The sequence below is a fragment of the Herpailurus yagouaroundi genome, unplaced genomic scaffold (genome assembly GCF_014898765.1).
Source record: "Herpailurus yagouaroundi ecotype Mexico unplaced genomic scaffold, PumYag 164, whole genome shotgun sequence".
Lineage (NCBI taxonomy): Eukaryota > Metazoa > Chordata > Mammalia > Carnivora > Felidae > Herpailurus > Herpailurus yagouaroundi.
Genome location: NW_024412405.1, coordinates 2,214,393 through 2,238,582, shown reverse-complemented (window position 1 = coordinate 2,238,582; position 24,190 = coordinate 2,214,393). Strand labels below are relative to the sequence as shown.

The 24,190-nt window shown below is 51.6% G+C and overlaps 1 protein-coding gene and 1 long non-coding RNA gene across 10 annotated transcripts in view; one reads left to right on the top strand and one right to left on the bottom strand.

Moving 5' to 3' along the window:
- Positions 1-19,203, top strand: part of ARHGEF7 (Rho guanine nucleotide exchange factor 7) — a 108,895-nt gene extending 89,692 nt beyond the window's left edge. For 5 of the 8 annotated variants that reach the window (XM_040487074.1, XM_040487073.1, XM_040487068.1 and 2 more), the window contains 6 exons: positions 513-606; positions 4,084-4,173; positions 6,993-7,169; positions 15,195-15,294; positions 15,555-15,609; positions 16,666-19,203. In XM_040487074.1, coding sequence (XP_040343008.1) covers positions 513-606; positions 4,084-4,173; positions 6,993-7,169; positions 15,195-15,294; positions 15,555-15,609; positions 16,666-16,788 — 639 coding nt within the window. In that variant the 3' untranslated portion in view covers positions 16,789-19,203. Of the gene's footprint in view, positions 1-512; positions 607-4,083; positions 4,174-6,992; positions 7,170-7,563; positions 9,914-15,194; positions 15,295-15,554; positions 15,610-16,665 lie in introns of those variants that run through there. The other 3 variants (XM_040487067.1, XM_040487070.1, XM_040487071.1) reach the window with 3 other exon arrangements.
- A 1,707-nt stretch (positions 19,204-20,910) lies between these two features.
- LOC121037700 (uncharacterized) lies at positions 20,911-24,138 on the bottom strand. Of its 2 annotated transcripts, none has more exons than XR_005793929.1 (3): positions 24,012-24,135; positions 23,834-23,935; positions 20,911-21,680 (listed from the first exon to the last, which is right to left on the bottom strand). It is a non-coding gene; the product is annotated as an uncharacterized LOC121037700 (long non-coding RNA). The 2 variants fall into 2 exon arrangements; XR_005793928.1 differs by lacking the exon at positions 20,911-21,680 and adding an exon at positions 22,670-22,742 and having other exon boundaries at positions 24,012-24,138.
- Between the last annotated feature and the right edge of the window lie 52 nt (positions 24,139-24,190).

Here is a 24,190-nt window from a genome sequence, read left to right as displayed (position 1 = left end):
CCCGTCAGGGGCACAGCCCGCATTCTGTCGCTCAAGGCCGATGGACTGAACTTGTTCCCTTTCCTTCTGTCCTGAGGCTTCAAGTATTGTCCTGAGGGACTTGATCTTACCTTTCTTCTAAAACTAGCCTTGGTTTTCCTGGTTTCTTTCTCCTCGGCTGCAACAGGTGGGTCTGCTCTGGAATCTGTACGCGTGGATCTCTGCACGCGTCAGCCGGCCGTCTCTTCTCCAGACGCTGCCCGCAAGCCCGTGACACCTCCTTGGTGTGTTGTCACCGTGCTGTGACTGGTCCGAGTAACAGGAGGGTTTTCCTCAGAGCCCGCACCCTCTCGATTTTCCATTAACGCCCGGCAGCTGGCCAGGACACCACAGTGGGAGTACAGTAGGAAGCTCTTTGGCACGAGCGGCTGAAGTGACTTAGTATTTCACGCTGTCACCCTTGCTGATGCTCCAGGAAAAACTAGTGTCTTTGGAATTTGTCAGAATGATTTTTTTCCTTTTTCTTTCCCTAGGATCTTAGTAAGAGTCCCAAGACCATGAAAAAGTTGCTACCTAAGCGCAAGCCTGAGCGGAAGCCTTCAGATGAAGAGTTCGCCCTGAGGAAAAGTGAGTACGTGCGGCGTGTGTCGGTGAGGATGCAGGTCTGTCTTGGGCACAGCGTTGGTTGGGTAGAGAGATGGCTGATGGCTTTTCAAAGACTTGAGACAGACGCAGGGGTCTGAGCCTTACTGTCACGTCTAGAGGAAATTGAGGAGCGATAGCGGAGCCCTGCACCAGCAGGAGATCTAGCTGGCACCCGCGGTGCAGTGCACGCGTGATTCTCCACTCGATGGGGCTGCTCGCGGTCTCTTGGCCTCCATGCCGACCCCTTGTGCTGGGGAAGCTGGGCTGGGGTGCAGGGTCGACCTGGGACCACCTGGTCTTCCTACTCCCTTTGCCCTGTGGTTTGCACCTGTTGGAGGTACGCGGCTACGGCTCTTGATCCTCCCCTGCGCTTGCACAAGCCTCAGGGCCCCGGTGGACGCTCGTGAGGCCCAGAGCCGGATGCGGGGCTCAAACTCGCAAACTGAGATCGTGCCCTGAGCTGATGTCAGTTAGCCGACTGAGCCCCCAGGTGCCTGGGTTCAGATGTTTTTGAAGAGGGAGCCTGCAGCTGTGCTTTCTCCCCTGGGGGAGGGACTGTGGGGGATACTCTCCTCTGGAGACCTTTTAGGTTGTCACAACTGGGTGTGGAACTGCCGCCGTTACAGGGGTGACGGCCAGGGATGCCGCAGGCCGGCCGTGTGGCACGGCGGTGCTGAGGCCCCGGCCAGGGGTGAGATCATGGGATCTCCCCATGAGAGGGGGTGCAGAGACGAAGATGGGGTCCGGGTGTTGGGAGGGCGGAGCCCGCACCAGGAGCTTGGAGGGACTGGAGGTAAAAGGAGAGCTGGGCCTCCACAGCAGCGGAGGAGGTGAGGCGTCTGCCGTCTGCCTGCTCGGTGAGCAGCTGCTTTCGTGTCATGTTCCGTGCGCCGAAGTTACCGGGCTCCTTGTTACATTCCGAATCCTGAGAGTTTTTCTTGTCCGTGGGAGGGCCCGTGCCACCCCAAAAATGTGTGCTCTCCTGCTCATTTATCTCCTGTGACATTTGTGAGGAAGGGAGGCTCGGTGACAGCCGCTCACGCTACATCCTGGGGGAGCCTGCGCCCGTTCTGGCGTCCGTGCTTTCTCTGGGTGCCGGGTGACATCTAGCAGGAGTGATCTGATCCGCCGTGCGGACAGGTAACCATGCTCGGAGGCCACTCTGCTCTGGGTGGAGAGGGGTGACCTGCCCATGAGGTTAAGCTGATTTCCAGGGGGTGAAACCTTCTCTTCTCCTGAGGGAGGAGCTTGTCATGAAAGGATCGGTTCCAGTCGGTGACGTTTAAGTTCGTTTCTCAGCGCTGAAACTCTCGGTGCTGAGGTTTGTTTTTGTTCTTCTTAGTGTGGTTGATATGCAAGGCCGTCTTAGTTTCAACAGTGGTGATTTGTACAAGTCTGTACGTTCTGCTGTGCTGTCCACAAGTGCAGCTGCCGTCGGTCACCGTAAACGCTGCCATTGCGCCGTGGGCTGTGCGTTTCATCCCCACGACTTAGTCACTCTGTAACCAGAAGCCTGGACCTCCCACTCCCCTTCACCCACTTTGCCCACCGCCGGCCCATCGGCTCTCTGCATTTACACGTCTGACTTTGCTTTCTGTGTACTTGTTTGCTTTTATCTTGGATTCTGAGTGCCATCTTCTGGTATTTTGTCTTCCTCAGTCTCCTTTCACTTAGCACAGTACCCTCCAGGTCCATTCACCTTGTCACAAATGTCACGCTCTCATCCTTTTTATGGTGCATACATAATATTCCTGTGTGTGCGTGTGTGTGTATGTACGTACCACATCTTCCTTATCCATTCTGTTGGTGGACACTTGGGTTGGTTTCATATCTTGGCCATTGTAAATAATGCTGCAGTAAACATATGGATGCATTAGATATTTTCAAATTAGTGGTTTTGTTTTCTTGGGGTAAATCCCCAGTAGTGGAATTAGTGGTTCATATGGTATCTTGAGAAAGAAAAAGCTGGAGGTATCATAATTCCAGATTTCAAGGTATATTACAAAGCTGTAGTGATCAAAACAGTATGGTACTGGCACAAAAACAGACACCTAAATCAGTGGAACAGAATAGATTCCCACAATAAACCCACACGTCTATGTCAGCCGCTCTATGACAGAGGAGGCAGTATGCAGTTGGGAAAATGACTGTCTCTCCAACAAGTGGTGTTGGGAAAACTGCTCAGCTACACGCAGAAGTATGAAACTGGGCCACTTACACCCCACACAAAAATGAACTCAGAATGGGTTAAAGAACCTAAACGTGAGACCTGAAACTGTAAAACTTCTAGAAGGTATTGAACTTCTATTTTTTGGTAGAGTACATTTGGCTTGCTTTGCATGTATGTTACTATCATAAAATGGTGAGGCTTTCTACAGCTTATAAATACTTAAGTCTTCCATTCTTCTGCATTTTTGCCAGAGTAGGTGAGCCTTTTAAAGTGTATGTCCACATGTAATATCTTAGCATATACAAAAAAATATTGGAAACTTAGTAGTTCAGGAAAGGGAAATAGTTCAACTATAGGGTCATGTGAAGTAGGAAGTATCCGGGACTGATAGCAGTAGATGCTGTTAGTCCGGAAGGATCTATCCTCCTCCATGCCTTTGGTCTGAGTATAGGTGAAGCCGGTGTCTGGAGTAATCCTTAGGGGAAGGAAGAGGTCTGGAGTGACTCCTTCAAGGTCTAGGTTGTGCCTTATAAGTGTTATAGATGAAATCTTGATCACAAACTCGGAGATTGGAGGAAATGCGCTTTCCAAAGCTTTCCAGGGTTGTACTTATCTATGTACCCGTCAGCTGTGGGTGGTGGGAAGCTTTCCTTCCAGATCTTTCCTTCCCGCTGTCCCTGTCAGCACTGGGGACGGTCTGACTTTTTTTGTCAGGCATATATGAAAACCTGATGCTTTGTTTTAACGTTTTACTTCTTAGAATAAAGTTCTTTTCTCATGGTGTTCTTGTGTGAGTTGCTTGTTCCTTGGCCTGTTTTCAACTCCGGGGTGGGAGGGATATGGTTTTTCTTAGGGATTAGTAAGGCAGCTTTTATAGATTTAGGATATTAACCTTTTGCTAGATGTGTTGCAGGTAAAAAAATACTTAGGGGCGCCTGGGTGGCGCAGTCGGTTAAGCGTCCGACTTCAGCCAGGTCACGATCTCGCGGTCCGAGAGTTCGAGCCCCGCGTCGGGCTCTGGGCTGATGGCTCAGAGCCTGGAGCCTGTTTCCGATTCTGTGTCTCCCTCTCTCTCTGCCCCTCCCCCGTTCATGCTCTGTCTCTCTCTGTTCCAAAAATAAATAAACGTTAAAAAAAAAAATAAAAAAAAAAAATACTTGAAAGAAAACAAACCTTTTGAATATAAACTTCATAAATTTTGGAAAACCATTATCTGACAAGAAAATGTGTTTTTAGACTGTATCACATACTTGTTGTTAGCTCAGTTGTGACATGCTGTGTCTTGACAGGCACAGCTGCTTTGGAAGAAGACGCGCAGATCCTGAAAGTCATCGAAGCTTATTGCACAAGCGCCAAAACGCGGCAAACGCTCAATTCGAGTAAGTTTCATGGTAGCCGGCTGCCGGGGCAGGACTGGCCGGGGTTGGTCGCCATCGGCTCACTGGCGTGTGGGGGCGGCCCTCGGAGTGACACTCTGCTGGTTCACCCTGTAGAGCCTGCGGGGATCCCTGTCCCTGGGTCTCTGCACAGGGTCAGAGCTGTCAGGGGGAGACCAGGTTTCTGCAGAACACCCTGCCAGGGACACTTTAAGTATTAGGTGCTGCCAGAATATATAGAGCTTTCTGCTGCTTCAAGCAGATGGGCTTAGAAGACCAAAGATTGGTTCAGTTACTTTAAGCTGTTTCAACTGTTCTATTGGTGTGATAGTGGGACTTAAGATTCATAGAATTGTCAAAAATATAAACCAAGAGTGAGGCTTTTTTAGCTCCCCCCCGCCCTGTTTTTTTAAATGCTGCATTAAAAAATTTTCTGGAAGTAGACCTCAACTAATTCATTGGTAGGTTTTAGCACCAACCACTGCATTTTCCTGTATCTTTATGCACAGGGTTGTAGTAAGGAAATCTTCATCTGCTCAGACAGGAAATGGGTGGGCTCTGTCGTCTCTTCCTTGCCGGCATTTGGTGGTGGAGTGCGGCAGGGGGTCCAGATGGGACGGTGCGCGTGGTCTGACTTGCCCTCTCTCCGGAGCAGGGCCGCGGCACCGCAGGGTGTCTGTCCTGCACTGTCATTTCTAGGTGGGCTTTTGGGTTTCATTTTTGTTTTGTTGGAGACTGGATTCATGTCTTCTGGCATAGAAACTGGTTTCTGTTGGATCTTGTGTTTTGGATTCTGTTTCCACACTCACTTGGGACACATTGCTACCTCGGCTTCGTTCCCACCACCTCGCTGTGGCTGCTATTAGACTAATTGTGAAAAAAGGACAGGTGGGAAAAGGAATTTTTACCTCCTTTAGCTTTTTTTTTTTTTTTTTTTTAAGATGGTGACAGCTAAGAAGGTAGGGCTGGTAGGATTAAACCCCAGGGGGTGTCTGCAGATCACCTAGAAATTTCCCTGTGGCCCGATGGCCACATGGAGACTCTTGTCCATATTTGCCCTGGTGAGAACACCTCTTCATAGTGACTGGTCAGCAGGATGGGGGCGAAATGCAAAGGCCTGAAGATGGGGTGGAAGTCAAGTCAAGTGATCCTTTGTAAATCTAGTTTGTTGTCTTTTGATACATTGGTTTTCTGTATTTGATAAGAGACTGTTTTAAGTAAATAGGATATATAAGTTGTGGACATAGTGTTTTGGGGTTTGGATTTGAGATTTTAAAAAACTCTCTCAACTTGAATTCCTTGAAATAAAATTTTAACCTGGTAGTCTCAGGTAAACAGACCGGGTAACAGGAGGGGGTGTGTGTGTGTGTGTGTGTGTGTGTGTTCGTTCGTTTGTGAGAGCCTCATTTGTCCATCCAGGAGACTGTGCCCCACGATGTGCCTGTGGTCCCTGCTTTGGCTGCCTTGAAGGGATGGCCCATAGGTCATGCAGATTATTTGTCCTCTGTATTATATGTTTCCATTTCTCCTGTGCAAGGAAAGCGTTGCACGATACGTTGGTTTTTGTTTTCAGCTGACACTATGGGCTAATCACTCTGGGGCCTCGTGTGCACACTCCTATATGGCCGTAACCCTAATACTCTTGTGACCAGGTAAGGTAGGGGGAAATTGATCCTTTATGCTGGAAAGGCAGTGCGGGGTTACAATGGAGGCGGTTCTTCTCGTGTTAACTGCTTAGCCAAAACAGGCAAATTCAGCTCCTTCCAGTGTCCATTTGGATGCCAACAAGACATTATAAACCAGACGTCTTTGGAATCGATTTCTGTCTCGAGGAAGTAGTGACCCTCGTAGACTCCAGGGATTTAGTTGAAGGAATGCAGAGTAGCCGCCCCTGCTTGTTAAGGTTTGGGAATGGACTCGGCTTTGACCAGGAGCAGGAATAGGACGGAGGCCATGGTTGCCATGGTGTGCCATCGTCTGTCACGTGGTGTCCCTGCAGCCTGCATGCCCCTGCACAGCTCCCTGGCCAGGGCCCTCGCTCCCAGGTGTGGCTCCTCTCTGGCTGATTGCTGTTCTCCCATCTGGTGCCCTTTGTCTTCTGTTGCCCTCCTGTTAACACAGTGGCTCTCAGTTCATCGTGTCTCTTGTCCCGCCAGTAAAGGGTCTGCATTGGGGTTGAGAACGTTTGAGCAGGCGTCCCCCTTCCCCTGTCCCCTGGCTGAGCTCTGCGGGGCGCTGCAATCGTGGGTGGTGCAGCGACAAGGAAGGGCCCCCAGGGACGTGGACCCTATTTAACCCCTACTCCACTCTGAAACTTTTACGGTGTGTGGTGGTGGTTTGATAAGGTAAGTGTAGACCCCATCCTAAAGATGAACTGAAGAAGTCGAAAATCCTTGGAAACTCTTTTGCTTCAACATCTCCACCTAAAGAATAGGAAACAATTCCTAATTTAACACCTAAATGGTTTCTTTTACAAATGTCATAAATGAGACTATTTGCTAATGGAATAGTTTACTTGTGAAATGTCTGTAGAATGATCTGTGGACATGAGCTTATGTGAGGGCTCGTAGCAAGATCTGTAAAAAGAGACAGTTTGCAAACAATACTGTGAGATTTATTTAAGTCTACCTTTATTCTAAGGGTTGTGCTATTAAAACCCACCGTAAATAAGGAGAAATGAACATTGTTGCCATTTTTTAACAATATTTTCTCTTTTCCTTCTCTTCCCATCACCTTTTGCTTTTGTTTTCATGTTTTTGGTTGTGGCTCTTCCTGTCCGTCCCCTCCCACCTCTGCCTGTCACTCCGTCCCTCCCGTCGTAGCATGGCAAGGCACTGACCTGATGCATAATCACGTCTTGGCTGACGACGACCAATCAAGTCTAGACTCCTTGGGTCGTCGCAGTAGCCTTTCCCGTTTGGAGCCCTCAGACCTCTCGGAAGACTCTGACTATGACAGTATATGGACAGCCCATAGTTACAGAATGGGTTCTACATCTCGTAAGAGCTGTTGCTCATATATCTCTCACCAGAACTAATGCACTTCTGAGCTTTTCTTAACAAATGCTTGTTGTATCGCAGCCTGCTTTTCTTAGATGTTTTCTTGCTGTTCCTTGTCTTTTATGTGATATTTTAACAACTTTTGAGAGCGTTTCTGATACTTCCCATTGTATTTTGCGGAGGCCCAATTGCCAATTTGACCCTCCGTTCGAGTCGCTGCTGTTGAAGGAGATGGTGTGCTCATGCGGCCCGTGCCCGGGGCTTTTCTCCATGGGTAGTGGCGGTTTTGCAGCTCCAAGGGGTCTGGGTTTTTATTCTCAGTGTAGCACCTGTCTCATTTCATTTTGGATACAGCTGTATGAACACTTTTATATTTTATACTGAAACCATACAGGTTTGTGATCAACAAACAACACAGAGGCGGCTCTGGCCTTGTATGGGGATCCACATCTTCTATGTATGATGGACCCACTGACCAAGTAGTTGAGGAGACAGGAGAAGGAAGCGCTCAGTAAGAGGGCTGAGTGCAGTTCGGACACCGCTCTCTGAAGAGTCCTCGGGGCACTTGGCGGCCACAGGGAGCCGTGTGTCGGTGTGGCCGGCAAGGGCTCTGTGCTCGTCTGTGCACCACAGATGGCTGTCCCACGTCCCCGTTTGCCCGTGGGGTGGGGGTTGTCCAAGGGCCAGGTACTGTCAGAGCTCAGACCCTCCCCCGCGTCACGACGCCACGCTCCCCTTGTTTGGAGTCCCTCCCCGCTGAAGATTAAATGCAAACTCTGACGCGCGCAGCCTCTGAAGGTGTACGTGAGACTCCGTTCAGAGAGGCGTTGGCTGTACCCCGAAAGGTGAGTGCTTGGCTTCGGTCCCAGCCTGGCTGCACCCCAACCTCCACATTACGTTGCCTGCGATGGACGCGTGGTTTTCAGCGAGTAGCTGCAGTGAAACTCCGTTTACGGCATCCCATCCTGTGTGATCCTCCTCCTTTGCGTGTCTTGGGGCCACCTGAGTCTGCCAAAGACCTAAGCTGCCACGTAACTCACTTAGAAGAAAATCTCCGATTTGGAGGGGACTCCCCCGCTTCCCTGGGATTTGTTGTGAGGAGGTTTCACTGGCCTCCCTCAGATGAATCTCGGCTTCAGAAAACTGAATGTGATGTGTCGCGTTCAGTGGTGGCACCGGAACCACGTTTGGTCATTGCCAGAGTGGAGAAGCACCCTCCCCCACGCATGCTGTGCTTGGTGTGGACAGGGAGCCTCGTGGTCGCGTGTGAAGTGCTCAGTCAGACCGACTTCAGGAAGCCAGATGCCATGAGGAGCCGGGAATGGCCGGTTTTCCTCTCCTCAGGGTGGCCGGGCCGTCTCCCCTGTCCCCTACCTCACCACACCACGTATGCAGTGCCCGCCCTTGCTTGCACCGTGCCGCTGCTGGCGGGGCGCCGGGTCCTGTCGCTCACGCGCCCAGAGGGGCTGGTGGCCCCCTGCAGCGGCGCGGTGCTTAGAGAGTCAGCCGGCTCGGGGACCGCGTGCGGTGAGGTCGTGAGGAAGACGGAGAATTCCAAGCATGTCTGTTCCCAGATAGCTGTTGGGCTGCTCATGCCATCTGGAGATTTCCTAGTTTTGTATCAATTAATATAAAGAAGTTGAGCAATCTTCAAATTAGAGCCCAGTATTAGCCCACGGGAGAGATGGGGTTTCTGCATGGTCAGCCAGATAGCAGATGGAATTTTGGAAGAAATGGAACTACGAAGTTCATGAGTGAACTTAGAAGCAGTGGTTTTATTTTGTGTACGTACAGCAGTTCCCTCTTCTGATCATCACGTTAGAGTGTCCTTTTGTTGCTTTGAGGCTGTGTCATTGTGCGTTGGCTGAGACGCCTTTGCCAGGCCTTAGTGACCGCGGGCTGCCCGTGTTGTGGGCTGCGCACAGCACAGCGGTGAGACGCCGTTAGTCGTTGCACTTGGACTTTTCTGCATTGCCAAGTATCATCGGGGTCATCTTCCTGAGCCATTTCCTTTCCTGTACGCCAGGGTTTCACCCTTCCTCATCCGTCCTCTGATACTAGTAAAGCCACGTGGGCAGGGATTCTGCTGACGTTGAGGTCACTGCAGAACAACACCCTGGCTCTTTGTTGTTCAGGCTTGTTGTGAGTGTCTGGCACCATTAGCTCTCGTGACCTGGTTGGAAGTGTCCGTGCCACAGGCTGGAGGTGGCCCCTGGGTGGCAGTGGCGACGTGGCCCCCCGGGGGCCAGGACTCTCCCTCCCCCTGCGGAGCTTCAGTCGTGCGGAGAGGGAGTCTCGTTTGTGTGGCTCTGTCCTGGCTGCGTGCGCAGTCGGTGCTCTAGCGTGAGGGTGAAGACCCTGAACCCACAGGTAGGTGAGCGCTGCCTCGGGCCTTGTGCGGGGGCCTCCGTGGTGTTGCCATTGAACTTACGCTTGCCACAGTATTTAAGCTATATTAATTATGTGTTTTGCGTGAGGTTGCCAAAACACAGTAATGTGTAAATAGTGGTATGAGACCTTGAAAAAAAAATCTATATATTGTGCTTTTTCTCTGTGAATGGGAAAGCCATTTCTGGTGGACGACTGCCATTTGAAGACTCAGTTGGATGTAAACCTGATGTTGCATTGTATTGTACAGTATGCATATTATTGTTTGTGGTTGCATATGGCAATGAAGTGTTTGTTTTATATATATGAAAAAAGACGTCTGTTATGTACAGTTGAAATAAATTTTGCATTTGCTAGCCTGTGGCTTTTAATATTTGTTATCTGGGGGAGGGCGGGGGAGTAGCCTAGCTTGTGACTCAGTGTGACAGGGTTGTTTTCCTGTAAGTTGTCTTCCAGAGGAAGGCCAGGTAATGGGACTCTTTGCTTCTGCTTTGAGAGAGAAATGTGCACTTTCTTAGATTAAATATGTTCCAGACAAAACAGGGTCACTCCTTAACACATTTTTATTTCAACTTTTTCCAACAAGTTTTCTGTCACTGGAGGGTTTGTCTTCAGAAAGAAGCACTCTTGGTTTTTTGTGCACAAATGGGGGGGGGGAAACCCCATCTAACTTCATTAGTGTTTTTTGCTTTTGCTTGGTTTCTTACTCCTTTTTTCCTTAGGACTAAGATCAATTTTAACTTTGGTTTTGTAAAGCGTATGCCCAGCTGGCTAAGCAGAGAGAGGAAGTGTCGTGAGAGGCTAGAGCAAGGCACAGATGGTGAACACCTGTAAATTGTTCCCTAAAAAGATGCCTCACCTCTTCCCAAGAAAAAAAAATTAGAATCCTTTGGTAGCCGGTAAATCACAAAGTGACTTTTTGGAAAGATTTTATTAAACAGGTTTTGAAAACCTGTAATATTTTCCTTCATTCTGAAAGATCAGTTCCAGTGGAGTATAATTAGATACAGATTTTTAGAAAGATTATGAATTTAAGAAGTTACGGGAGTTCGGCCACAAACGTACCAGACATCTGGCCAGATGGGCACGTGGTCTCTTCTCTGGCGAACTTAACGCTGTTTTTAGGCTTGTGATGAAGGCCGGCCCAGCCACGCATGCACACACACACCCCACCGTGCGTCCTGGAGTTGACCCAGCCTTGTGTCCCAGCAGGTGGCTCTCCAACAACCAAGAGGTACCCTGGGCTTTGAGCCCCCCACCCCCACCCCCACCCCACCCGCTATGTGCCCCAGGCAGATCCTCTGTCAGCGCGAGTGCTTCTCAAAGGAGGATCTGTAAATGTTGCAGGGGGCAGGGTTCAAGTTGTCTCCAGCTTCTCAGTCATGCCTCTCAGTGAGCAAGCTCCCGTCCATCTCCAGCTGCGTGGCGCAGGGCGACCCCTGCTGGGGGCAGTGTGCAGCTGCCGTGGCATGTCTGTGGGCGGCGGCGGCCAGAGCCCAGGCAGCTGCGGACGTGTTTTTGGGAGTCCTCCGGTTGGGGAAACGCTGGGTTGGTGCCAAGTGTAAATTGTCATCTCATTGTCTTCACGCCTTTACTGAACAGCAAAGCCAACCGGCACTCGCGTGTGTGTGATTATAGAGGCAGACAGGGCCAGAGGCTAGGCCAGCACTACTCGTAAAGAGTGACACGGAGAACTGCAGTGGTTCTGCACTCCGATGACGTTAGGAAGTGCTGAATTAAAGTAAGTGGGTATTTGTACTGCAGACCTTCTGAAAACCTTCACCGTGCTGCCTGTGCCCTGTGGACCTTTGAAGAAGGGGCTGTAGCAGTCAGCAGTTTCCAAAATGACATGTGGCAGAACCCCTGCATTAGCCAGTGGAGGAGGGGCGGCAAAGTATTCCCCAAACTGAGAAGGCACTTTGAGTCCGGAAGAGGAAGCAGGCAACTCCACACTGTTTCCACAGAGCACTCTTGGGTGGGGGGCCCTTACTGACGGGGTGCTGCATGGCTACTCCGAGGAATCCAGGCCTCTGTCCACAGGTCGTATAGAGCAGAGGTCCTGGTGCCACCACCTGTGTGCCCGACAGGGGCAGTTGCGGGCGGGGAGAAGCTTGTCCACTTTGGTCAGGGCATGCATCACCCCCGGGGACCTGGTCCGGCACAGTAGCCTAGGGGGAGGTCATGCGTGGACACGGATGAGATAGTACCGTCCGTGCCCGTACCCTGTTAACCTCCTGGAAACACAGAGTTTGGGAAATAGGGATCTTGAATGTGCAGAGCGATCGTGAGCACATTTGCCTGTGTCTCAGCCCCTGAGAGGGTTTTAAACAAAGTGACAGAATGGTCTTTGTGAGTGGTTGTTTTTCCAGACTAAGTAATTCAGGGAAAACATGTTGTGATACATGTAAAAATACTTCAGTAATCTTTGAGATATTAAATCTATACTTCGTAAAATTTGGCTATTGCTATAGAACAGACTTAGTTATAAACCTGGCTGGGGAATATTTATTGTTTAACTTTCTGAAAGACTGAATTTTCTGTCCTTTGAGAAAAATGCTAGGCACTGAAACCAGGCACATTGTTGGCATCCCTGGATTTCTTTGTAGGCCAGTAAATAACCTTATTATGTCTTTATGCCTCCCGGCTCACTGTCAGGTCCATACATGGCATTTTTCACACTAGCCTCTTTCAGGAATCAAGCAGTTAGTACGTTCTGCCGATGACACATTCTCCAATGTAAGTTTTTATAATAAATTCTGGTGTGCTCTCAGCATATTTCCAAAAATAACCATCACATACATGTGAGTCTCGTACCAGTTCTCGCGGGCTTGGTCCTCTGATGTAGTGTCGTTCTGTAACGGAAGTTACACTTGTCCTGGTACTCGTGCGGACAGGACAGTGCCCGCTGTCCGGCCCATGTCCTTACGACACAGATGCCTCTGGTTTTCCCTGCCGTTTGAACCTGGAGTGCCGCATATGCCTCACGGAGCAGTGCCCAGGAAGCTGGGAGATCCAAATGCCTGGGGAGAAGCACACAAGAGTCGGGCTTCCCAGAGTGCTGCCACGTGTGTCATTAGCTTGTCCACGTGCGGAAACGTGCTTCCAGCCGGTGTGACGGCACCCAGCCGCTACCTGTTTTGATTGGACCGTGGCACAGGGCAGGTGGCAGTGGGGACACTTGGCTGGCGACTGAGTTTTCCGATGACGTCTCTTCACGGCGAAATTCACTGAAACCATCGGTTTTCCACGTGTGTGGTACACACTCGGCTTTTTGTGAACCCTTTCCTGTTTTTGTGGGGAAACTGCACGTGAACTAGCCTTCCCGATGCTCACGTGGGTCCTGCTGCAGCTGTGTCCGAAGCACGGGATGGCACACGGCGGCCTTCAGAATCTGCCCCTCGGCTGGTGCCGCTCAGCTCCTGTGCGGCCTAGGAACGGCCTAGAAGAAGATAAGCCTGTATTTTCCCATGTGGCCCAGAACGGCCTAGAAGATATGCCCGCAGCCCCTCAGAGCCATGGCGCCGGGAGCAGGCAAGACCCCAGGAGGTGGATTGTCGTCAGCATGGCGCTGTCTGTGACAGGGCGACCCTTTCAGGGACCGTGTCTTGAAGGATGTCACCCTCTCTGAAGAGTAACTCCCTTTGTGGGTGGGGGACTGCGACGGGGTGGCGGGTGGCCCATCGGTGAGGGGTACGACATAGCCATGGGGGTGCAGGCTCGGGGTTTGCAGGGAGGCATAGCAGATAGTCGTGAAATAGTACAGACGCCTGCTGTGGCTTGTGCCCAAATTTTCCGCACTCTGGCTAGAATACTGAAGTGCTTGACCCCCCCGAAGGGCCACCCTCTATTGGTATAAAAACAGTATGCGTGTTGAAGCTCGTGCTGTGTAACCCAAGATGGTACCTGCCTGCCTGGAGTTCAGTCTTCTCATGCTTGAGATGACCGAGGAGGAAGAGGTCTGCATCCTAGTTTAGTTCAGTTCCTGCTGTCACGGTTTCACCGTGTGCTTGGATTCGACGCCCTTCTCAGTCTGGGCGATGGGGACCAATGTACAGATGGTGGCAGGGAGAGTCTAGGCCACCGCCCCACGGCTGGGAAACTCCCGCCCTCCTTCCTGTGGCGTGCTGCAGCGGAAATGATACGGGAACCCCCTGGACGGTGGGATCCTCTTGTGAGCACTCTTGCTGTCAAGCTCTCATGGTAATAACTCCTGCTCCGAGGAGCGTAAGCTGACACTGAAATGCTGGTGGACTAAATAGTCATTCCTTAAACCCCGTCCTGCACACGTGGGTATTCTCCTGAACGTTCCCGTGACGGAAGGGCACACAGCCAGCCGTCCCACGGTTTGACGAACTTTCAGGAAGGCGGGCTAAAGGTGAACCAGGAAGAAGCAAGTTGTGCCAGCATCTCCGTAATTAGCACATAACACATATCAAGTGTATTGTTTTCATATTTTTTTTTAAGTTTATTTTTTATTTCTGAGAGACAGCGACCATGTGAGCAGGGGAGGGGCAGAGAGAGAGAGGTAGAGAGAGAATTCCAAGCAGGCTCCGTGCCATCAGCACAGAGCCTGACTTGGGGCTCAAACCCACAAACCATGAGATCACGACCTGAGCCGAAGCCAAGAGTCGGACTCTCAACCGACTGAGCCACCCAAGCGCCCCCAAGTGTATTGTTTTTATTGAAGAGGTTTTGCAGGTGTTTGTGTTCTGTGTTATTTCCTCAAATATTTGTACCAGTATTTTTCAAAAATATATATAAATGTTACAGTACTTGTTATAGATAAGAAAATACTATCTCAAGATTTTTTTTTTTTTTTTTTTTTTGCGTCCTCAAAGATCTGAGTCTCCTTTCCTACCTGTTCAAAAGCTGGGTTTCCCAATTTCTGAAGTACCCATTTTGTAGCATGCGTGTATCGAGACAGGGTCCAGGCAAGCTGCACTGCTGGGCACTGGTTAAATGGTGCCAGCTTCCCTCCAGCATCGTCTGTGGTTTACCACCTTTTGTTTGGAAAAATGTTTATGTGCCAGGGAATGGAGAATAAGTTTTCATGCAAGAAGTAATAAATCTCACTTTTTATAAACCATGTGCCCTAATCTTTATTTTTAACTGTCACTGTAGAGTTAAATGTTTCACCAGTTATTTGCATTTATCACTTATATTGCAATATAATGATATTATGTATCATCTGACCCATCTTTCTAAAATGCCCAGAATGAGGTGCTCACAATCGTGTTGATTTGGATATTCCCCCCTGCCCCCCAAATTCATTTTGATACTTATTCCGAAATGTCCAGGGCACTATGGTCAGAACCTTTAACTTACTACCTGTGGAAGATTTGGAGATTTAAAAGATCCATAATCCTGATTCGGGAACCGAAGCTTATTAAATCGCCAGAAGGCTACTGCTTCCTTTCCTCTGCGATGCTTTCAGCACAAGAAGGACTGGGTTTGCTAGACAGAAGTGGAGAAAATTGGCAGAAGTTGCCATTCCCTGTTTTATGTAGAGGATTTTTAATGTATGGTCTCTGGAATTTCATGTTAATGTTGACATAGTGCTGTAGAGTCAGGTGTCAAGTTCTGCCATGTGCTCACCTGTGGGCTTTGCTTCTGTTTTTTGTGTTTTTGATGATCTAGGCTCACGCAAAGAATCTGCTCCACAAGTTTTGCTTCCAGAGGAAGAGAAAATCATAGTTGAAGAAACTAAGAGTAATGGTCAGACAGTGATAGAAGAAAAGTAAGCCACGTTCCAGCACTTTAAAGTGGGCCACGTGGGCATGGGGAGGGGGCGGATGGCAAGGAGCCCTGGAGCCCAAGACCTTTGAGGGCTGGCCCTCCTGGTGTCCTTGACAGAGTGGCATTAACTCTAAGCAGGCTGTTGTAAAGTGGACGGAGTTGGGTATTTGCCGAGGAGGGTCCTGTCATGCCTCCCGGTAAAGTGCTTCTGTGTCCTTGCTCCCACCCTCGTTTGGGTGTTCATCCTGTTCTCTGCTTCAGGAGTCTTGTGGATACTGTCTACGCGTTAAAGGACGAAGTCCAAGAGTTAAGACAGGTGAGTCATAGCCAGCCTGTTGACCTTGTTTTTAAAGGAGGAGAAGGGGAAAACACCACCTGCAAATTAAGGCCGTTTGTCTGAACGTGAAGTAATAAAGAAGGGAGAGGTCCTTTCTCTTAGAATTCCAGCAGATCAGTTTGGTCTTCTGTGCCTGGCACAGACCAGGAAAACTGAATTTTTTTCAAGGTTTTTTTTTTTTTTTTTTTTTTTTTTTAATGTTTGTTTATTTTGGGAAAGAGCAGGGGAGAGGCAGAGAGAGGAGGGGAGAGAGCCACACTGTCCATGCAGAGCCAGACATGGGGCTCAAACTCACAAACCATGGGGTTACCACCTGAGCCGAAGTTGAACGCCTAACGGACTGAGCCATCCAGGTGCCCAAGGAGATGAATTCTTAAAGTGACCTGTTTAAAGGCTTTACTGTACAATTTCCATCATAAGTCATCTCAAGTTCTCTTGGAATAATTGTTTAAAATACCTAAAATTCCTACTGTGATTATTCTTTGCCACTTGCTGGTGTGACACATGGTCCTTGTTCTTAAGAAGTCAGGTGAACTTGGCTAAGTAACCCAAGTATATTTTGTGTATTTGTGGAGAAGGTTCACTGCACGATGGCTCTGGTCTCCGAGGAGCGCTTTGAGCCCTGCATGTGGGGTGGGGGCTGGGGTGCCCAGGTGCTTCTTCCCCGAGTTGGAAGGGAGGCCCGGCCGCGGTCCACCTGCGCGTGTGCCTAGGAGTGATGGGGTCAGGGCGAAGGAACGCAGGGGCTGCCACTGCTGCCGTTTTTCTAGTAAAAGGTTGTGAGATCATTACAGATGTGGGAAGACGCACGTTCCTCTTGTTACTTTCAGCCGTTGTCTCGTGGTCTGTCAGGTGGAGGTTGTCTGGATGGATAGTTAGGACCGTTCTTCCTTCTGTGATGGGTCTTGGAGACCCATCACAGGGGTGTCTGTGCAGGCGTTCGGGCGGTGCTGTTGAGCCTGGTGGATTCCAGCCCGGGATTGCCCTCTTGTGTGCCCGAGACCGCCAGTCTCCTGTGGTCTGCTTCAATTACAGGATAACAAAAAGATGAAGAAATCTCTGGAGGAAGAGCAGAGAGCCCGCAAGGACCTGGAAAAGCTGGTGAGGAAAGTTCTGAAGAACATGAACGACCCTGCCTGGGATGAGACCAACCTCTGAGGAGCATCCTTGCCTCTTCCCAGCGAGGAGACCAGGCCCGGGTGAACACGCGGGACCGCGGGGGCAGGGCTGGACAAAAGTCATCTTGCTTTCTGTGAACGGGAAAGCTGGAGTTGCTCACACAAATAGAAACGGTTGCACTGTTCCCGAAGAATCCACACGTGAGGTGTAGACCCTGAGGGTGGAACTGCAGTAATTTTACTCTGTTAACATCTCAATTACCTCATTTTGCAATAAGTGCAGTGACTACAAATCCTGGTGTTTCAGGCTTTTATTGAGTATATATAATTACACGTGTTTCTTGTAAATACTCCATTTTGAATGCACATCCACGGTGGTTCCATCTGGGCTGATCACCTGCGCTAGAATTCCCTTCCCACTAACCTTTCTGGTCCTGTGAACAAGATGTGCTCATGGAAAGCAGGGGCGTTAAAGGTGCCTGGTATTTTGCTGGATGCCTGGTTTGCTCTCTATAGTCCCCACGTGCTCTAAAAAGACCTTCTGCTTTGGTAGGCCTAAGTAATTAACCTTATTTGTGTCTGCAGAGATACCTTAATACCCTCGAAAGTCTTCTGTTAAAGCCATTTTGTGTCACTGACATGTGGTGGGCCTGAGTGAGGTGCCCGGGCTGAGTGAGAGAGACGCCAGCTTCAACCACAGATCCCAGGAGGTCCCCACACACTTCCATGTCCAGCTGCTGGTGTCTGCGCCTTTCTGCCTCTGGAGAACGGCAGCCCGTCGGCGTGCATTCACTGCACTGGGGAGAGCAGACTTTCTTATATAGGCTGGGTTAATAACATGAAAAAGTGCACTGTTGTGTCCTGCCCACGAGAGAAAGCTTCACAAGAACCTGTAAATAAACTATTATTTATTACGTATCTCTGAGGCCGATGAAGGCACACCAGGGATGCTGTGGGCTGACATGGCAGGTGGCGGTTGGGAGTTGTCAGGCCACTTTGAGCTCTGTTCACCAGCAGCATGCAACGAGCCTTCAGCGCTCACTGGGAAAAAGAAATGTTTCCCCCTTTCAGTGAGAATAAAGCAATATAAATCCCGCCAAAGCGATGAAAGTTTAAATGTGGGTCCATTTCCCCCTGTACCTCCACAGCAGAGGAGACGGGCAGCCTGCCCAGCCCCAGCTCTGCTGGCCTCTCTGGGCAGGGACGCAGGAGCTTCGGAGCCCCTGGGCAGGAACCGCGGCCGTGGAGGCAGGATGCCCACATTATGGCAATGGCTCTCTGCTCCCCTCTTCTCCAGAGGTCAGCTTTAATCGACAGGAACTTTTTCACAGAACCAGTGTTAGGTCTTTTAAAACAGCAGTATCTCTGTGCATTACAGACTTCTCAGAAATACCCTTGTGGCCTCAGGAGTGACTTGGGCCTCGTGATCTGTGGGTCAAGCCACCCTGTAAAGGCTTTGGGATCTTCTGATGCCTTTGAACTGGGTGGCTTTGGAACCTGGCTTTCTGCTCCTCCAGGCTCCTGCTGAGCACTGTGCCGCCCCCCCCCCCCCCCCCAATCTGCTGCTGGAGGGCAGTGGCTTGAGCTTGGCCCTCCTGGCTGTGTGCCCAGCAGGTGTGTCTGTGGCTCAGCATTGACCTGCCCATGTGTGGCCTTTCCAGTAGAATTGCCAACTTCTTGCACTTAGCATTTTGTTCACCAGAGCTAGGACTAGCAGGGAGAGCCTGTTTTTTGGTAAGCCCTATTTCACAGGAGTCTTTGGTGACGCAGAAGACCTTTCTTGCAGTGGGAGACACGTTGGAGTGTGTCCAAGTGTGCAGCCTTGAACTCAGGGACGGCCTCTGTCCCCTGCTCTCTCCACCTGTTTCTGATGGGCGATGTTGCTGGCAGCATCCCAGGAGGGGTCTCTCGCCTGCCTTAGCCTCACCGAAGCCTTGAGTGACACCTGTTTCTTCCCCATCCTTGCCCTAAGGGGAGAGGCCCGTTCTCTCCTCTCCTCGCAGATCCAGGATTTCACTAAGCTTTTTAGGGAGCAGAGAAAATGCATCCGAGAGCAGTTCTTTCTACAGACCTTCCTTATTGTAAATAGGTTGTTTACGTTTCTCTGACCTTCCAAGGGGCTGGGGGTTGAAAGGCGCCCTATTTACCCCAAGGGCGAGGACACGACACACTTCAGTTCTGCACGATGTTGAGATGTGGGTCAGACACCGTCCTTTGTGCTCGTGGTGTCTGCCTCCGCGCGCACCAGGCGCTGGGACGTTGGGCGCCTCCAGCTGTGTGTGCACTTCCCGCTGCCCTCCCGCCCCATTTCTCTAGGACACACAGCATCCCTGGTGACTATTGTGGGGCCATGTCCTGTAAATGCCACAGAGTGTCCTGGCATTGACTATTCCTTCTACATCGTTGTAATTATTAAACTGACTTTCCTTAAGTTACAATATCACTTTATCTTCCATGATGTGTTTTGTGTTTTGTTTTTTGGTGCATGTTACCTTTATGCTTTCTTCTGACTTAAATTTTTTTTAAGTTTATTTCGAGAGAGAGCCCTTGTGAGCAGGGGAGGGGCAGAGAGAGAGAGAGAGAGAGAGAGAGAGAGAGAGAGAATCCCAAGCAGGCTCCACACTTCCAGCACAGAGCTGGACACGGGGCTTGAACTCACAAACTGTGAGATCATGTCCTGAGCCAAAATCAGGAGTCCGGTGCTTAATCGACTGGAGCCACCCAAGCACACCTCTTCTGACTTAAAATAAAATAAATTCTGGTGTAAATTTTTGATGTTGGAAAAATCATGTTTGCCTTAAAACCGGTGGCTTGGGAATATTTGAAGTCCTGTTAGGAAAAGGAAGGTTGTAGGGAAGGAAGGGGAAGGAAAAGCACCATGAGGCACGGCCCTTCTGTCTGTAGAAGGACTTTTCATCCTGGAAGGGGCTCGGTGATCCCCCCTCGTGGGTGGAATGGGGGAAAGTGTGTCTCGGGGTTCCTGGGGGTCCTTACACTGGTGGCCTGTGGACAAAGGCAACAGAAGCAAGTTGCTCGTGTGCTTGTGAGCCTTGCCCTGCCCAGACCCTTCGCCCTGGTGGCCACTCCGTCCAGGCGAGTGGCTGGAGCCTGTGTTCCGGGAAGACAGCCACGCCGGGAGCAGGTCGAACGCCCCCTGATGCTGCTGCCTCCCTCTCCGAGCTCCCACCCTTGATCCGAGGAGGTGAGCCTTGCATATCTCCCATCACCACAGTCTGTGAAAACTTTGTCAGGTGACTTGGTAAACCCTACTTTGTCCTCTTTCTCCCAGATTCTAGGGAGACCAGTGATGGCACGTGTCCTGCAGAAAGACCGGTTTTCTTGGTGCTGGTGTAACTTGCATCGCCTGTTAGCTCCCAATTTCTTTGGCGCTCTGATACTCCCCCGGCCCCTCAGAGGGCAGGCCACCACTGCAGCCCTGAACCTGGCACACTGCAGCCAAGAGCGGTGGCCGGGAACCTGGCCATCTGCACTGGACATGGGGCGTGAGGACTAGGTGAAGTAGCCACTGCCCAGGGGGGGTCCGTGCGCCGGGCGAGGCACACGGCCACGGCCACCCGGGGTGCCTGGCCACCAACGTGGTGTCCAGAGTTTGGAGGATTTCCAGTTTTTCAGGCTGAGATGGGACCTTGAGAAAGTCCCTTGTGTTGATTTGCATTGTAAATGAGCTGCGCTGGTATTTCTAATTCAAGCGTTTCTTACCGGGGCACTTGTATATACTTGCTGGTCTTTATGAAGTCCCTGCGTGGGGAGAGACGCAGGGGGCACGAGGTGAGAAGCGCGCAGCCCCTCTCCCGATACTCTCGCCTGCTTCCACGAAGGTAACCAGTGTGATGGGTTCTTTTGGGCAGAGGCAAACCTGTGGTGTTTGTGCGATTTTTGTTCCCCGCAATGAGAGCACGTTGTGTTCGCTAACTGGCCTTTTTCTTAAATCCATGTGGGAAAATAGTGGCTCCCGGTACCACGTCATAAAAACTTGCAGGTGTAGTAAAGACCTAGGTAGGAAAAAAAAACTCGAAACTTTCAGAGTACGGAACTTTTATGCCTTTTGCTGGGACTGCCTTTTGTGGGTAACGAATCCCCAGTATCCATTTTGGGGAGTGTGGGCTGCCCGTGTGGGGCAGCCGCATAAATATCCCACTGGTGGAAAGCATCAGGTTATTTCGGTGCTGGGGGGCGGGGCGGGGGGGCAGTTGGTATTGCAGAGGCTCCGGTGAGTATCCTGTATGCAACCAGGTAGGTATTGCTGTACGATTTATTTCTAGAAATGCGTGTTTTAATTTTGATGGAATTTGCCAGAGTCCCAGAAAACATTTTAGAAGTAACGTTCTTGACGATACTGTACTTCTAGTTTTTCGAAAAAAGGAGTCTCGGTCCGAATGCCGTCTGCAGCCTTTCCCTCGTTACTGGTGTGCACACACCCATGCCGTGGACTCCCCGTGGACTCCTCCGAGAGGCAGTTGTGGCAGTGCACACCCGCTGGCCACTGGCTCATAAAGCAAGTGGAGCTTGCCTCAGTGTCCCCCCGGGACCTCCTCTCTGGCTCTGCTTTTCCCCCTGCAATTCCTCAAAGCAAAGGTGCCCGGCCCCGACTGGGTCGGGCAGGCTGCCTCTCTCTCCAGCTCCTGGGTGCTGGTGCGAGGCGTCCGGCCCGGCTCCGGGCAGAGGGGACAATCGCTGAGGCAGTGCTCCGGGCTGCCCCGGAGCCCTTGGGGCCGTGCTCTGAGGGCCCCAAGTCTTGGAGTACAGTGTCGGGTAGCCAGCAGGCTGGTGGCCTCGTGCGTGGTTCTGTGGGTGTCTGGCATCTGCTTCGTGTCCAGTAGCAGGGGAGAACTGGTCTCCGCTCGGTGCCGTCAGTCACGAGACACACATTGATTGCTGTGCCTGAGGCTTTCTCGTATGGAGCCAGTCAAGCTTACGGGAGAGGAGAGTCAACAGTCAGAGCCCCCGAGACTACTTGCCATTCCCTGTACCGTGGTCCCCTGGCCTTGCCGTCATCGTGTCTGGAGAGCAGTCGGGAGGAGAGGCCAGGGGACCCTCCCTTCTGGCCCTTCAGTCCCCAGGGAAGCCCTGCTTCCCTCGTAAACACAGCAAATTGCATCGTTTGTGTTTTACACATGCTTTTACAGAGCTGCTTTAGTTGTGCAGTTTCCTTTTTGGCCACCAGCCTGTTTCTCTTTCCCCTGGGCGGATAGACCTCTCAGGAGACCCTGATGGGCTCTGTCCCCACTCCCTGTCCTTGCCCACAAGTGATGCACAATGTGGCAGGGCTGCTGCTCCCTCGGTGGTCCTGGTTACCCCTGCCCTCGAGGAGGATTCCCAGAGTGCCCGTGCCCACCCAGTTGAGCTGACTCGGATCCTGTCCTAACCACCCTCCCCTTCCCACAGTGCTGCACACCTCCCCCGCCCAGTCTTTACACCCCCCCAGGTTGGTGGCATCTGCCTGAGGCTCTGGCCCCTTCAGAGGTGGGGCTGGAGTGATGCTGCTGTCGTAGGTTAACCAAATCCCATTAGAGCATTTGTAAAAGGCTAGTACTTGAAGTTCTTGTGGAAGTCGTAATGGGCCCCCATGGTACTTTGCTATGTCAGAAAACCCAGGACAACACCCACATTGTCCCACAGGAAGACCTCACAGTTGACAACAGCAAGTGTCTTTCTCTTAGCTGGAATAAAATCCGTTAAGGGCGGTCGCTACTTATCCCGGGGAAACAGGACTCGGGGTAACGGGCAACGCAGGCTGCTCCCTTTGCCCAGCCTGTGCCTTCCACGGCCGCACATGTCATAGCCGACACTCGGCTAAGCAAATGAGCTCCACCCACACTGTTCAGCCGCCAGGGGACCAAGTGCTGAGGCGCACCGCTCCCTGGATGAAGCTTGAAACCCTGTGAGTGAAAGACACACGCCCACAACCGTGTGCTCTGTGCTTCTGTCGGTAGGAAACCTTCAGAGGCAGACCTTGCAGACAGGAGGTGGAGCCTGGGGGGAGAGGGAGCCTCCCTGAGCTGATGGGACCATTCTCACGTGGGTGGTGATGGTTGCAAACTGTGAATACGCCCACTGCAAGTGGGTGAAGCGTGCGGTACGTGAATTACACGTGGGGGGTGATGGGCTAGCGTGTGGGGCTGCCAGAAGCCCTGCCTGACCCTCAGGACCCCAGATGTGGGCACTGCTGTTCACTGGGCTTCAGCTATGCGTCGGTCACTGGGTCCTGACCCTCGTGTTACAGATGAGGAAACTTACAAGGAGGGGGACCAAAGCCTGCGCCCGCCTGGGGTGACCCCACGGGCTCACCACAGACCCCCTGCTCTCCAGGCTGCTCTCGCTGGGGGGCTGGTCTCCTTGCTGAGGCCTTGTCCCTGCCGCCCTCGTGCTCCTAGGTCCATCCCAGGCTCTGTGGCGGCCTGGTGGTCGTGGTTTGCCTTCTCCCAGGTCTCCCTGAGGCTGGGGCCTTGACACTCCCTAGCCACTGCTCTTGGGGTCACAATGGGACAGGTCCCAGCACGATGCTTCCCTGACCCCCTCCCTCCTGGTGGCAGTTCATTGCCCCGGGCTCAGCCAGCACGGCTCCCTAACCTCACAGGGCTGGCTGTGGCCTCCATGAGCCTCCTGCCGTGTCCTAGGGCTTCCTTCCCACCTGCCATCTGCTAGCACCCAGCCCTCCCCAGTGGGTCCCTGCTCCTCACTCCAGGTGTGGGACACGGACAGGACGGTCACCTGGGCCTCATTGCTGATCTCACTTCTCTGGGCTGGGCACAGGCCTCCCCTTCTCTCCCACTCTTCCCGAGCTCCCACCTCCCAGGCCTCATGGAGGTCCTGTGGCCCCAGCAGGTTCCTTCTCCAAGGCACTCAGATGGCTTTCCACCCCACCATGGGACCTCAGCCCCAGCTAGATTCGTCCATTTGGGTCTTTAGGTCCCTAAGTGCACAGCCTCCTGGTTTCTCAGATTGGCCAGGGGTGCCTCACCCCGTGGACTTTGCACTTGCTGCTTCTTCAAGCTTTTGCACACTCTCCCTCACTTCTCCCAAAACTCTTCAGACACCACATAAGCCCGAGGCCACCCGCTTACCCTGTGTAAGCAGAAAATCAGTCCTGACTGCGCTCTGCCGTCTTTTTCTCCGTAACACGTCTGATCTGACGTGGTCTGTCTCCTTCCATGGGCTACACATCCCTGAGGTGGAGGGTTTATCTCAGCAAATGTGGACACCCCAAGAAGGGGGACCCAGGAGTGCCGGCAGGATGCAAACCCGTGGTTCAGAAGCCAGGCCTGAGTGTCACGCAGAAGGGGGTCTTGGTGGTGTTCAAAGCCCCACCCCTTGCACTTGGGGTCCTTGCACTCCTCGACCATGTGAGAGTCCCTCCACCTTACAGCTGCCAGCATCGCTCCCCTGCTCCCTCTGTGATGTCATGGGGTCTGTGTGACATC